This window comes from Cervus canadensis, chromosome 1 (genome assembly GCF_019320065.1).
Source record: "Cervus canadensis isolate Bull #8, Minnesota chromosome 1, ASM1932006v1, whole genome shotgun sequence".
Classification (NCBI taxonomy): domain Eukaryota; kingdom Metazoa; phylum Chordata; class Mammalia; order Artiodactyla; family Cervidae; genus Cervus; species Cervus canadensis.
Genome location: NC_057386.1, coordinates 13,471,030 through 13,487,254, shown reverse-complemented (window position 1 = coordinate 13,487,254; position 16,225 = coordinate 13,471,030). Strand labels below are relative to the sequence as shown.

Below are 16,225 nucleotides of genomic sequence, written 5' to 3'. Positions count from 1 at the left end.
AGTTACATGAAGGTACACAAGTGATAAAATTGCATAGAATCAAACACACACATCAATCAATGTATGTAAGACTGTGAAATCTGCATAAGCTTTATGGATTGTATCCATGTCAGTTTCCTGGTTGTGATAAGGTAGGGTAGTTATACAAGCTGTTATCACTGGGGGAGGTTTTGTGAAGGGTGTATAGAACATCCATGTACCTTTCTTTGTAACTTCTTTTGAATCTGCAATTATTTCAAAATAGAAAGCTGACGTCAACACACAACACTGACAATAAAAAAAGGAAAGACTGCAGTCAGATTCCAAACTAACCTGAGGCTTCATTTTATACCTTGTCCTTGTTATGAGTGAGAAATGGCCATCCTCCTTGAGAAGAAGGATTCTCTGTCCCTCCAGAAGGACTCTCACGTGGCTCACGAGAGGAGATGCACTCACTGTTACCTTCCTTTTTGGGAGCACACGTGCAAACCATCATCACATTCTTTCCAAGAAGTTAAATGAAAGACTTTGAAAGGACTCCGCTCTGTCCTTTAGCCAGGTTCTGTTAGAATCAGGAAATCACTAATTCCAAAGGAAAATTTTCACATTTTTACTCCCTTGGTTAAACAAACAAACAAACAAAGCAAAAAAAAAAAAAAAATGGATGGCACATATATGGTGGTTTCCAGGAAATCCTCAAGTAAAAAATGCATTCAGTGTTTGTTATCAGTGAAAAATGAAAACAAAATGGCTTTACATTGATGTTTGTTCAGAAACACAGGCACAGACTTTGGAAACAAACTTATGGTTAGCAAAGAGGAAAGGCTGGGCGGAGAGATGAACATCCACACACTACTGTTACATAGGATCGATAACCAGCTAGGACCTACTGTTTAGCACAGGGAACTCTACTCAGCATTTTGTAATGACCTATATTGGAAAAGAATCTGAGAAAGAATGAATATAGGTATATGTATAACTCAGCTGGGTTTCCCTGGTGGCTCAGTGGTTAAAGAATCCACCTGCCAATGCAGGAGATGAAGGTTCGATCTTTTCTGGGTTGGAAAGATCCCCTGGAGAAGGAACTGGCAACCCACTTCAATTATTCTTGCCTAGGAAATCCCATGGACAGAGGAGCCTGCTGGGTTATAGTGTACGGGGTCCCCAAAGAGATGGACATGACTTAGTGACTAAACAACAGCAACAAATAATTGAATCACTCTGCTGTATATCTGAAAACTTATACAACATTGTAAATCAACTATGAAAGAAAGAAAGCGGCAGGATGAAAGTGTTAGTCACTCAGTTGTGTCCAACTCTTTGCGACTCCATGAACTGCAGCCCACCAGGCTCCTCTGTCCATGGAGTTCTGCAGGAAAGGATACTGGAGTGGGTTTCCATTTCCTTCTCCAGGAGAATCTTCTCAACCCAGGGATTGAACCCGGGTCTCTGGCACTGCAGGCAGATTCTTTACCTTCTGAGCCACCAATGCATGTATATTATGCTCCAGTATAAAATAAAAAATAAGTCACCCTGCTTATGTAACTTATATGCAGAGTACATCATGAGAAATGCTGAGTTGGAGGAAGCACAAGCTAGAATTAAGATTGCTGGGAGAAATATCAATAACCTCAGATATGCAGATGACACCACCCTTATGGCAGAAAGTGAAGAACAACTAAAGAGCCTCTTGATGAAAGTGAAAGAGGATAGTGAAAAAGTTGGCTTAAAGCTCAACATTTAGAAAACTAAGATCATGGCATCTGGTCCCATCACTTCATGGCAAATAGATGGGGAAACAGTGAGAGACTTTATTTTTCTGGGCTCCAAAATCACTGCAGATGGTGAGTGCAGCCATGAAATTAAAAGACACTTACTCCTTGGAAGGAAAGCTATGACCAACCTAGACAGCATATTAAAGAGCAGAGACATTACTTTGCCAACAAAGGTCCATCTAGTCAATGCTATGGTTTTTCCAGTAGTCATGTATGGATGTGAGAGTTGGACTATAAAGAAAGTTGAGTGCAGAAATTGATGCTTTTGAACTGGGGTGTTGGAGAAGACTCTTGAGAGTCCCTTGGACTGCAAGGAGATCCAACCAGTCCATCCTAAAGGAGATCAGTCCTGGGTGTTCATTAGAAGGACTGATGTTGAAGCTGAAACTCCAATACTTGGACCACCTGATGCGAAGAGCTGACTGATTTGAAAAGACCCTGATGCTGGGAAAGACTGAGGGCAGGAGGAGAAGCGGATGACAGAGGATGAGATGGTTGGATGGCATCACTGACTCGATGGACATGGGTTTGGGTGGACTCTGGGAGCTGGTGATAGACAGGGAGGCCTGGTGTGCTGTGGCTCATGGGGTCGCAAAGAGTGAGTGACTGAACTGAACTGAAAAAATTGATGTGTTTCTTCAGTTAAATGCAATTACTTATGCTTTTGTTTCTATAGCAGACAATGTTTCTAAGATAGGGAAGCCACTGGACATCTAAATAAGTCAGAGGACTTCTTTGTCTAGGTTTGTTCTTCCTCACAGGAACACCCAGAAAGAGGGTATTAAAGATATTAAATGAACAAAGGACTTATGTGGGAAATGGATGCTAGCCACTGCTTAGCGAGTTGAGAACAGCGAATTTTTAAAACTGCAAATACTTGTTTAAAAAGACAAATGTTCTCACTCATATATTGTCAATGGAATTGTAAATTGGTACAATTTTTCTATGGAGGAGATACTGGCAGCAAATATTCAAAGTCATAAAAATATTTATATCCTTTGACTCAGTATTCAATTTCTGGGAATTTATCCAAAACAAATAATTAAAAAGAAGACATAACCTATATTACAAAGATATTCCCAACTACCCTATATATAATAACAAAATCCAGAAAATAACCTATATGCCAAATAATAAGGAACTATTTAAATAAATGATAGATTTCTAACCAAAGTGGAACATTACATAGCTATGAAAAATGATGGCCATGCTATACACCAAATGTAGTTTAAATAATTCAAAATTCTTGAAGTGTTTGGTAAAAAGATATGCATCTATGAGTTACCTTCCACAGAAGAAAGGGCAAGTTCCAAAGTACTTAATGAAGGTGAAAAGAAAATTCACAATCTGGGTCAAAATGCAAAGAAACGGAATCACTCCAAGATAGGAGTGGGAAAATTCAGACTTGTAGACGTACTTCTAAATTTTCAAGTTGTGCTCTGGAAAGAAGCACAGCACACATCAATACTGATGACTGGCTTTAAGAACAGACTGCACAGAGAGTAGCAAGCTATCTTTGGACTGCTCTGAATATAATCCCCCTGTGTGCTGGAGATCACAGAACGATTCCCAAGGGTTGCTGAAGAGCAGTAAACTGCCAGCATCTTGCATGCAGAATCCCTTGGGAGCAGGGAAGTTATTTTGGAATACGACTTTTTCAAGATCACAAAGGTTCAGATTTGGCTGTCCTTGAACACCCTTAAGTGACAGATGACCAAATCTCCTTTCTATAAATTAAAAGAGGGGAAATGATGACTCCTGGTCCTTTGTGCCCGCTTTTCGTGCAGACGGTTGGTACTTCTAGTTAAACATAATTATCCCCTAAATTCTGGGTGTATAATTCAGTGGTTTAATGTTGCTGTACCGAATGGCTGGACTCTTGTAGAACCTGAGGCCATGTCCAGTTTCTTTGGCTACTTATTAGCTCAAGTCCTCCATGCTGGGACCAGGGCAAGAACATTAAGGCAAAGTTCCAAGCTGTTTCTCATTTTCCCAGGCGAAGGAGTAGTTAAATGTTTGGACTAGAATGAGACATCCTACTAGGTTGGATTTTGTAGAAAAGGGAGAATTTATGGGGGTGTGGAATAGCAGAGGGCTAAGAATTAAGCAGAGAAAGTCAATACAATAAACTGGGAAACAGAGCTTGCCTGGGTCAGCCACACAAGTTACAGGCTCACACACACACACACAAACACACATACACACACACATGAACATACATGTTCACACAGGTTGATTGTTGTTCCAAAGCCATCAGAACTCCAGGTTTGACACTAACATTTTCGTAAAAGGATATTTCAGATTAGGGCTGGAGAAACGACATGATTTATCTTAAACTCAAGAGGCCAAGGTACAGTTGGAAGTTAGAGGCAAAAAATTCCAAGTGAATGTAGTGAAGTAAACAGGAAGCTTTAGAAAAGAACTTGGGTGTTCAGAAATCTAAGAGTAACACTCAGATGAGATAATATCATGATTAAAAGGTGACCAGGGGAACTGGGGGTGTGATAAACATCTACACATTTAACATCAGGCATCCAAATATTTAATTACCTCTGGAGTTCGTGTGTGTTAGTCACTCATTCGTGTCCGACTCTTTGTGACCCCATGAACTGTAGCCTGCCAGGCTACTCTGTTCATGGAATTCTCCAGGCAAGAATACTGGAGTGGACTGCTTTGGCTCCAGGAATAAACAGCTAGCCTGCTTGTACCAAGTTGGCTTTCAGCCAGCAACTACGTGTGGGAAGTTTATGTGCTTTGAAGAATGAATTAAGAGGCAGGGCGGGAGTGGTAATGGTGAATTTGGAGCTCCAAATTCAAGCATGTTTTAAGTAACTGAATTAGTGTTACATACTTTGGGGAAAACTAGTCAATCCTACAGGAAATCAACCCTGAATATTCACTGGAAGGACTGATGCTGAAGCTCCAATACCTTGGCCACCTGGTGCGAAGAGCCAACTCATTGGAAAAGACCCTGATGCTGGGAAAGATTGAAGGCAAAAGGAGAAGGGGCGACAAAGGATGAGATGGTTGGATGGCATCACTGACTCAACGCACATGAATTTAAGCAAACTCCGAGAGATAGTAAAGGACAGAGGAGCCTGGCGTGCTGCAGTCCATGGAGTCGCGGACAGTCGGACATGACTTAGTGACCGAAGAACAGTCACAAATTCGGGAAAAATCCTCACTGTAGCTGTGGTGCACTGTTAGAGGAAGCTGGGGCCTGATATGATGCCGGGATCAATGCACATAATGTGGATGTTCCTGAGCATACCCAGACAAAACCGTAATTCAGGAAGATACATGCACCTCTCCGTTCACGGCAGCACTAAATATTTACAATAGCCAAAACAGGGAAACAGCCTCAGTGTCCACTGACAGATGAATGGAGACAGAAGACATCGTACTTACATGCAAAGGAATATCACTCGACCATTAAAAAGAATGAAATAATGCCACTTGCAGCAAATGGATAGACCTAGAGATTATCATGCCAAGCGACTTAAGTCAGAAAGAGAAAGACAAACACCATAATCGATATCACTTATATGTGGAATCGAAAGTGTGACACAGTGAACATATGTACAAGTGAACTCACAGATATAGAGGGCAGACTTGTTGTCAAGGCGGAGGGGGGATGGCGGGACAGAGGATTGGGAGTTGGGGATTAGCAGATGCAAACTATTATGTTACTATACAGGATGGATGAGCAACAAGGTCCTACTATAGCACAGGGAACTATATTCAGTATCTTGTGACAAATCAGAAGAATATGAAAAACTGGAAAATATGAAATATGGAAAAGAGTATGGAAAAATATATATAATGGAATCATTTTGCTGCACAGCAGACATTAACACAACATCGTAAATCAACTACACTTCAACAAAATAAATATGGACATTGACTTTCATTACAGGGTTGAATAGAAGAGGGAGAGCGCTGGCTAAGCTCCGAGGCGGCTGTGGAACAAGGAGGGTCAAGCATTTCTGTGCTCACGCTTCCATCCCCAGAGGACCCTTCTGTGAACAACAGGAGCTACTCGAGCTGGAGAAACTCTCACCAGATCAGAGTGATTTCAGCTCAACTCAAACTGGCTTGCCCTGCTGTGGAGAGAATCTGGTGTTCCCCTGGGGTGGTGTTCCTACAGATTCCCTTGGGGAGATTTTTCTTGGTTATCACTCAAGACTGTTGCCTCACATTTGATGAGCGGGAACCAAGGATCTGTTGGGCGGATCCCACTAGGTTACAGATTCACCTTGGTGACTTTTTTAGCTGGATAGGACTGGCACCCAGGCATTTCCTACCAAGGGCTGAGCCCTGAAGATGCCTATCAGACACTTCTTTGCACACAAGTTGCCTAGAACTGGGTCTAAGAACGGGCCATTGGCTTGTCCTTTCTCCCTTGATAGCTTCTTTCCCCATCAACCCACAAGTTCCCAATTTGTCAACATTCCCTTGGAAAGAGCTGAGAAAGACAGACAGGAAGATACACTTGGAAAGAAGATTGGTTTGTACTTTATTTACAACAGAATGTAAGAAAAAGTAAGTTATTATCAATAATAAATAACTGGGAAAAAACACAAAACGGCTGCAAAATGACATAGGAGGATGGCTTCCTCACACCGTTAAGATGTGTGAAGATCAACTTCTGTTTGCTTTGCTGTCATTCACACTGTGCATTCCAGAACTTGGTCCTTCAGCTGTGGCAGTGGTGTATTGACCATTTAACTAGTCAAGATCCCAGTTCGCAATGTAAACGCTAAAACTGACACTTGAAGCTACATGTAAGTGGCACAGGTATAACATCAGCTCAAACAGCCTCTCTTGGAGACACATAGAAACTGAGGGGAGATTTGCAATTCAACAGACAGGCTTTTGATTTTAAGCAGAAACACTGAGAGAGGCTTATCCTAGAGTCTGTTAACAACAAAATGATAACAACAGCATCTGGAAAGGTCTCAACATATTCACATTCTCTTATTGCACTAACTCCTAAAAAGCTTAAAACTTACATTTCAAATGAAACAGACTGCTTTGAAGGTAGAACACAGAAGAACCCAGTATGCGTTGCCTCCATATGCCATTGCTGCGCTCTTCTGAAACATCTCGTTTTCAGCAGGAAACAATAGTTTTCCTTCTTTCTTTTTTTAGGAAACAATAGTTTTAAACAGTCTATTTATGATCAATTGCAGTTGCTGGACAGATTTTTTTTTTTTTTTAATTTTAAGAATTATGGCTCAAAAAAAAAAAAAAAAGAATTATGGCTCAGATGGCATATTGTCACCCAGCCTACTGAACCAGATGATCAGAAAGAGACTAAAACTATTTAAACAATCCTTCTGTGTTGGAGCATCTGAATACGCATCACATATGGAGTAAAATTACACTCTGGCCCTTCTGAAACGTACAGTTGTTGTTGACCTATGCCAGCCAGTGACAAGTAGTCTTTGAGCCATGAAGAGGAGCTAAGGCGAGTAGGATTTAAAAGTACACATAAATTCATTAGCGGTGAAATTTTCATGGAAAAATGATTTCTCGAGAAGTGTCGGAATCTACTCTTAGGTCACTGTTTATCATAGTGTCTTGGAAGAAAACCATATAATAACATTTGGGAGTCCCGTTGTGTTTTTTAAGTGTCTACATAAGACACGCACAATTGCACTAGTTAGAGATTTATTTTCACAACCTAAAACGTGGCTAATAAATGCCTTCAAATAAATTAAAGCCATTTTCCCCACACACAAATGCAAAACCAAAAACAGAAGGGTTTATAAATTAGTTCACAAATGAATTCATATTGTTTCAGTTACAATGTGGTAACTGAAGAATGTCACGGACTCCTGTATTGTTATGCTTTTTTCTTTGCTTTGCCTTATTCTAGCTCAAAAGTAGGAAAATGAAAGGTCTTCAGAGCTGACTTCTGACAAAGTTTATGCAGTAAAAACACTGAGGCCTTCTTGTCCTGGAACAGCACAGCTAAAGCAATGATCTGTTCGACAGCCAATGAAAAGCACAGGGGCATTTTGTAATTTGAAGTCCATCCAAAGTAATGAAATTTACGTTCATTTTGATGGTCTCCACTACATGAGAGACAAAGATGGGGTGAGCATAAATGTTATTCTGTGGATTATTTTAATTTGGCTACCAGAGACTTAAAACTGATGGTGTTGGATTCGCCATACTATATTTATATATATACAGGTATAATACAATTTTGGTGAACAAAGTTGAAGGTTTCCACATTGCAGACAGAGGCACTGAGTTAAAATTCTATTTTTTTCCCCAAAACATGCTTAATGAATTCAAGTTTCTGGTTTTTTTCTTCTAAGTTTCCATCATGCAGCCATTTAATTTCCATCCTTACAGGAATTAGTAATGTTCTATATACACATTCATTGCAGGCTTGTACCCCACAAAAAAACAAATCCATGTATGAAGACTGTGAAATGACACTTGAAAATCAAGATAGATAAAATACTGAAGCCATTTATGCCTTGTGATGACTGGATTAAATATCTGAAGCAGCTAAAAGAATATTTGCACCCCTCCCCCCTTTGAAAATGCACACAAACCACATGTAGACAGAAAAACTGAACAGACTCTAAGACCACACATATTTGTTGGCTAAGAATCACACTATCAGTGGTAGTTTTGCAAGTAATGTCTGTGGTATTGTACTGGCTTTAAGAGAAAGAAAATTCACAGTAGGAAACCAGGAATTAGCTTTCTAAAGCATATAGAATTGTTGACCTTGATAGAGGAAGCTACTTTACAAAAATGGAAAATGAGCAATGGCATCGACAGAAAAATTAGGTGCCAGATGTGTTAATGACGGGCTCAAAACAAATCCATTCCATGCGAATATCATGATCCCCACCCCATCTTGATTTCAGCTTGCAAATGTTAAGCAAATACATACACTATGCAAGTGTCTTCTGAAAGGAGAATTTTGCTTCCTAAAGCCAGACATTCTTGTTAAGTACTACTGTGCTGAAAGGGAGCCATTGAGAAGTCCAAGAGATCTGGATAAAAGATCGAGTTTTCCCACAAGCAAAAATCATGCTACCATACCATGCAAAGAAGGCATCTTACTGTGGTACTATCACTCTTAGGGAAGAGATGCACTGTTGATCTAAGCTATTTGCAATGGGTTTCCTTTGAGTTCTGGGTTTATTTATATATTAAGCTAAATGTCAACCTATAGGTTAAGAAATGATCTTGACAACCTGACATATGACTTAGAACACTTGGTGCTGGGCTCCTGGGGCCAGCACTTGCACCTTGGGAGAGTTTGTCAACTTGAAGGACATTATGCAGAGTGCTGGGCACGAGAGCGAGAAGCAGGCAGGGTCCACCGGCTGAGAGCCTGTGTAAGAGGAAGAGGACACGCTCCTTGGTTTCCTTTGGAATCTGCGTTTGGGGACGGTCCCTTTCCTGAGGTTGGAGGTTATGGTCAGGAAGGCTAGCTGGGGCCTTGGAGTCGCCCAATTACCTTGTTCTCTTCCTCCCTTGGAGGACAAATGCTAGATTCTGTTTGCTCTTCCTTCTGTGTTTAAAGGCAGTGAGGTGCAAAGGTGGCAGATTTTTCTCTTTAGATCAAAAGAGAGTTCTCTTTCTGCCACTTTGGTGAATGATCTTGTCTCCTGTCAACCTTGAGTCTAATCCTGCATTACTAAGACCCTCAGAAAAGAAAGTTGGACAGAGGGGCATCTTTTATAACTTCTTTTTACTCTATAAATAAGAATCAGCCATTCTGCTCACTTTCTCCTCCCACTTGATGGATATATTGACTCAACTTTTGCCATATTCCTGATATTTGGATTTCAAGTAAGGAACAAGAGAACGGCAATTTTTTCCTAAGGTCCAGTGATGGGCAATATATTCCAGGGAGGTCCAGATATTATTAAGAGTATCCCCATCCCATTAAGGGGATGGAAACAAGTCCGACAGTGTTAAAGTCCAGGCAGCTTACTCTACCCTGAACTTCTCTGAATGAGCAAAGAGTCAATGAATTCTACTCAGTTAACTGCAAATTCTGAGAATCTTAACAAATGACGTAAGGCTCGTTGATACCTGTAGGGAAAAAAAAAAGACATTTGCCTCACCTGGGTCTGTTGGTTCCTAAACCAAACCATTCAAAATCAGTCTGTTATGGTCACATTTATCCATGTAATTCTTAAAGATTTCTGAGGCCTCAAGGGCACAAAGGGGAAGTTATTAAAAGACAGAAACAAGTGGCATTTTTATTAAATTCTGTGAAAGGTATAAATAAGTTATTGTTAATTGCACTTGGAGCCTCTACAGGTTGATAATTAAAATTTTGAAAAAATTTAACGAGTTAATTAGGCCCCAAATCCTGAGTCAGACTAACCAAAGTAGGAATCTTAGTAACTCCTGGTATTCAAGTATTGGTAAGGAGCAGTTCAAAATTTAACAATTAGGTGTGTTATGCCTGAGAAATTTTTTGAGAATTTCACGTTTGATGGGAGGAAACTAACTTCATTATTTTACTATACCTTGTAACAGAGTGGTGTAAAGTTTTCATTTATTTACCCTTGAAGTCCATGCCAACCTCATCAAATGCCCAATAAACAAGGCTTCCTCCCTGGCGACCAGCTGCGGCCACAGAAGATCTCTTCTGTCCTTCGCAAGTCTTGCATTTTACATCTACTGTGACACTGTGTGGCAGACTTAGGGAGTCATATTCTATGTGAAATTATTTAACCACATGCACACTCAAGAGATCAAAGGGACATGTCTGAGTGACAGAGCAGTCTTTTTCTGTATCAGAAGATCCTTAAAAACAAACAAACAAGACCCAAAACTGAAAATATAAAACCCCATGAAATATTCATATGAAGTTACTCTGATTTGGGCCGACATGGCTTATCTGAAGAGTGGATGCCAGGTAAATTCAGGGTGGCTTTTTTCTCAGGGTCTGGAAGTGTGAGAGTTTCTGGGGCAGACTTTTTCCGGGGTCGATCTTTGGGAACTGACAGGAATTCTGGTGCATCGGTGGAGAGAGGCGTGGATGGAGCGCTCGAAGGGGCACTGCGGACTGAAGAAGGCAGCAGGGGGATGCTGGAGATAGAAACGGCAGGTGGGAAAACGCCAATTTTCTTGTTGGTGGCTTCCTGAGTGGCTCGTTCAAACTCTCGGACTTCATCCATTGTCATGTCTTAAAGGCAAAAAATAGAAAAAAAATGAACAAGTATTTGGAAGAGACACAAATGGATTCATCTCTCTGCCTGTTTAAAGGAGCGATCAGAATCCTATGATTAAGGGGTCTCTCCAGATTATTAGCCCAGATTGTCTTTGAAATGCTAAACCCTGAATTTTTTCTTTTTACTGAGGCTGACCTCTGAAAAAATATTTCTTTATGAATATCCATCCAAGATTTTCCAAAGCACTTTCAATGAGTAATTTAAGTATTCTGAAGAAGAGTTTATCAGGAGAGCACAGAACCACACCAAGTTGTATGTGTCTGTACATCCGTGTGCTTGTGGATATGGTGTGGTATATGGAGCTAATATTAGACCTGACCATCCTTTCTACAAAAGGAAGGTAATTAAAGCAATCAGTGGCCCCAAATGATACATATTAACAACTATTTTAGATCATGAAAAGACAAGTTTACCTTTACAGGGTAAACAGGCAGATTATCAGAATTTCTCAACATGTTATCCTCTTGTTCAATAAATATACTTTTTGCATTCTAGGAGTTACTTGTTTCCTAACTATGTATCCATCCTGAGATCTTTTTCAGAGGAAAAAACAAGTAAGATGTGACAGCAACAAGGAACTTTGCTAATTATCCCCAAACCAAGGAAACAAAACAATTTCTCAAGGAAACATAAAAAGAGCAGAGAAGAAAAAGAGAGGATCACAAAATCAGTGAGAATTTCATTTAAAAGAAAAAAAGAACATTATTTGGCATCCAAGACATAAATTCAGTGACGCCTTATTTAATGGGCATTGTCAGATGATACAGACTTGCCAAATGTCTGAAATGTTCTTATGTGAGAGAGTTAAAAAAAATTCTTTTAAAGGCAAAGTCTTCCCTAATGTAAATACATTAATGTATTACACACACTTACACACTTACTACCAATTAGACATAATATATGGAAAGAATATCACTGTGCTACAATACAGTGGTGACTCACTTCTTAGGACTGATTTGCTTTATATAGTGTGGCATTTCTTCTCTCATTCTCAGGAACTCTATTATTACTCTCAGTCTGGCTATCCCTGGTATCCTTTGCCAATTTTGTTACTGGTAACTGGGAAAATAGGTAACTGGTCTTATTAAATAAGCGCTGAGTGAAGGCCGACAAGCTTGTCCTGGTGTAAAAGGTGAAACCTGCTGACCACGGGCTTCTGTACCTGTTTTATCTTCCCAGAGACCTGTGTTTTCACTTGTGTCCTTTCCCGTGAACTTAGTTGGTGAGCCTTCATTGGATGACACTACATAAACCAGTATGAAACATACAGACACTTTGGAAATATTAACTATGGAGTGAATATTCATAACATAGTATTAGTCATTAAGATATATGATCTATAGTCATATCATAGCATACAAGCGAACCAGAAATATGTTAAAAAAAATCCTTAAGGGTATTTCCTGGCAACAATTATTAAGATTTTCTGGAAGGGAAAAGTTTTTACAAAGGAAATAAAAAACTATGCCCATGTTGATAGAATATAAAATTCAGAATATACCAAGAACTGTACCTGTAAACTCACCACTTAGAACACTAAGGCTATTAGACAAGCTAAGAAATAAGATTAAGTTCTTTAAAGAGAGGTATTTCAAAATAAAATTGAGACTCAGAAAAGTTTCAGTGAATTTCAGCAAAGTTTATCTTTGAAAAATCAGGTTTTCTTTACAAGTGGCTGAATGGTGCGCTACTCCACACATCCAGCAGGGGGCAGGAATCACCCAAAGTACAGAATTTTGATTCTACGCTCTTATTCAGTCTCTCAGAAGTTCTCTTCCTTGAAACGTGTTGAAACTGCTCAGTTGAAAAGGAGACTGTTATTTCCTTATTGCTGGGGCCATGGATGTTCATTTTGCCCAGTTTCAATATAGTTTGTCTCTGCTCAGGAAGTAGATCCAAATTTACTGAGCACCCATGTAGTTTCTGTGATGGACAGCAGCCTCTTGATTTCAACTTTTTCATTATGATAGAGAAGAAAAATATGGAAAAATCAATGACCCTTCCCAATTTGATGGAATTTCAAAGAATAAGGCAAGTGTGGTATGCATTTAAAGATAACCACATTGTGTAACTTCTGAGGAGATGGGCATTTCTGACACTGAAGTTACGGGATCGGCTCTGAGTTGCAGCCAGAGAATGCACGGGCTTTCCCATGGGGAGACCCATTCCAGGTGTCACCATCTGAACAGTAACCTGACTTTCCAACAGTAATAATCAGAGAAAAATGGAAAGAATTCCAAACCAAGAGCCTTAAGCTGTAAGAACTTAGACTGAGGAAAGCGCGGTGTAGTATCCTTCGCTAGTGGCATCTCCCCCCTTCCTCTGGTTTCCTTTGTCTTGTCACGCTTACATAGGGAGCGGCTTTCAGACAGCGGCTGAGAGGGGACAGGTATCAACATTCCTAAAGTAACTGAGAGTGATGGCAATTTAAGGACGGTTTCCTTACGAGCACTTCTAACTTTAGAACGGGGAGAGAGAAAGGGGGAAGCCCTATAGGAATTGGCCAGCGCCTCCAGAGGAACACTTCAGTTAAGTCTGATCCAAACAGCTTCTGCAAGTCCAACCACTGCATGCAAGAAGAGTTACGGCCATTTCAACCTCAAGGGCTGCCACATGCAACCAACAGCAGCACACAAGGCCTGACAGGGCACATTCCCAAGACATGCTCTCAGAAGCTCACTCGACATTTCCAAGGTGCAACCTGAGGTCTTCACAAACCTAAAGCATTCACAACAAGAGCCATCTCTCAATTTTCTCAAACTACACTGCAATTTCTTACATAGCTAATATGCATTATTCTGGGTCTGACAGACATGCGGGCTCAAGCTGGCACCCGAAGAGACCACAGCTCTGGCCAAAGATACATGAAAATGACTTGGTGATTACATTTTCTTTGTTATCTGTGATTCTTCCTCATAAGCACGGATGACTGATAGAACTATATTTAAGATGCTGGCATGTAGACAACACACTGTCGGCTCTCAGTCACCAACGTGCCATTAAATAACCTTAGGCTCTCCGAGGCTTAAGTCCCAGCTAGACCTAGCTCACCCCACCTTCACTGCTCAGCCAGTGTGTATGCATGGACAGCAGCCCCGTCTGGACAGGAACCTAAGTAAAAAGGAACCAAAGGTAAGACAGCCATAAAGAGCCATGGAAAGCATTTCAGAGCAAATGCAAAGAAACAGAAAATACCAGATGAGCCAATAGCCTTCCCTGAAACGAGTAACTGAATGTTAACTATGTCTTTAAAAGTTACTGGCGCTGATGATCTAGCTTTTGTGTGACATCCGTTTCTACCCCTCTGTTCTTTTGTGGTGAAGGCCACAAAATGTTTCCATTCTCTATGCTCTTGGTTTTATGACCAAGACAAGGTAACCTCCGAGTCAAGTGGCTTTAAAGAATAGAAATGCCTGGAAGCAAGAGGTAACAACGTCCAGTTAAGACCCAGCTCAGGTTCTTCGCCGACAGCCTCTGGGCTACGACGCTTTTTTGTGGAAGTTTGAGAATTGATGCGTTTGAAGTCATTTCAAAGATCGGTTTATGGGTACGTTTGGTAAAGAGTGGGCAACATGTTTTAAAAATTCTACATACACTTGTTTGGGCCTGGCTCTCTATGTCATCCACAGTGGAGGAATGCTGATTGCAAACTTTTATGTTGGTTTGTTCATGCATGTTTTTCTCGTATTCCCGAACATCATCCATTGTCATATCTGAAAGAAGGTCAAGACGTTGGCAACTTCCGTTATTAAAGGCGAACTTTCAATGGGGTAAACTTTAGGGGATGATGGCAGCTTAGCAGAAGCCAAAGAGAGGAGTAAAAAAGCGGGTAACTCACTAACTTTATGAAGAGTTAATCATAAAGTTAGCTAAACCAGCCAAAGGCGGAGTGAATACAAGGGAGTTAAGTCAAAACAGTCTTAGAGCTGAGAAGAATGGAGATTATTTAGGGGTGATTCTTGTACAGTGAGTTAGGTGGGCAGGAAGTATTAGCTTGTGGACAGGGCTGTAGCCTGAGATCTCCTAAAAGCATGGTTAGAAGATCCCTGTAAGGGACAGGGTCAGGTTTGTGTGGTTGAATACTTACCTTTCAAAACAGATTTGGAAATTCTTTACAGTAAGGCATTCGACAACAGAAGGGGCGCTTTCACTGCTATTGTAAGAGACATGGCACTGAGGGCAGAGAGACGATGTGCACTGCTCCTGGCGAGATCTGGTGCAATGCTCACACAGACGTATGTTTGCACAGAATACATGGGGTCAGAGAGTGCAGGTCTACACTGAACTCCAAGTCTAACCTAACAGCACGAAGAGGGCTGGCACTACTTCCACCCACACAGTTCTAGAAATAAAATGGCACAAGACATTATGGTTTTTTGGCCTGATTCTGCAGATTTTTCAGGATTTCAGAATAATAATTTCTGAAATCCTGTGGTTCTAAACAGGGGACAGTTCTGTGACACTTTTGGTTGCCACGACAGAGGTGGAGGTGCTACTGGCATGTGGCCGGGAGGTGCCAGGGATGTGGTAGCACATTCCACAGCGCACGGTCCTCCTCCCTCCCCGACAAAGAATTATCTGGCCCAAAATGTCCGTGGTGCCGAGGTTGATCCAAGGGATAAAAAACTTCAACAAAGACCCTGCTATCTTTGGTATGTGCAATGCATAAAAATAATAATTAGTCTCAATTTAAAAGTTTCTGTTGCTTTATCCTGCACTCCCCACTCCACTCCTTGGATATTTTACAACAATTCATTAGCAGTTTCCCCAGATGGGGATTCCTCTGCCACTCTCCTGGCAGAATTTAACTTCATGCCTCTTTACAATGAATTGTACATGCTCAACAATTGGTTAATCAAGCTACCACCTTGACCACTAATTAGCTTGGTGGGGATTTAGAGCAAGTATTTACAGTTGGAATTTTTCCGTTAGTATTTTCTGCATCATGTGGTCTGGTGTCTTTTTATATCAGTCCTTAGGTGTCACGTGAGAGTCTCTTCAATTCCAAAGGGCAGACTTGTGAGAAGTTTATGAATTAATTCAGTGTGGTCTGGGGCCAAGATGGAGGGCAGCTCTAAATCCAGACCTGGGCGATATTATTTAGCTGGTGACACCCCCACACCCTGAAACCGTTAATCAAAAATGCCATCCATAAGCAATGTAGGTATCAAGAATGCTAAGCAACAGTCTGGCCAAGCGAAGAGCATGCTTTTCTTTTAGAAAATCAAGGTAACTGCAAAGCAGTAA

The 16,225-nt window shown here is 40.8% G+C and overlaps 1 protein-coding gene across 5 annotated transcripts in view; it reads right to left on the bottom strand.

The window, feature by feature from the left end:
* Positions 1–6,246: 6,246 nt before the first annotated feature.
* Positions 6,247–16,225, bottom strand: part of PITPNC1 (phosphatidylinositol transfer protein cytoplasmic 1) — a 262,354-nt gene continuing 252,375 nt past the window's right edge. For 4 of the 5 annotated variants that reach the window (XM_043464325.1, XM_043464303.1, XM_043464319.1 and 1 more), the window contains exon 9: positions 6,247–10,932. In XM_043464325.1, the coding sequence (XP_043320260.1) occupies positions 10,616–10,932 (317 nt within the window). In that variant the 3' untranslated portion in view covers positions 6,247–10,615. Of the gene's footprint in view, positions 10,933–14,572; positions 14,692–16,225 lie in introns of all 5 variants that reach the window. The other variant, XM_043464332.1, reaches the window with a different exon arrangement.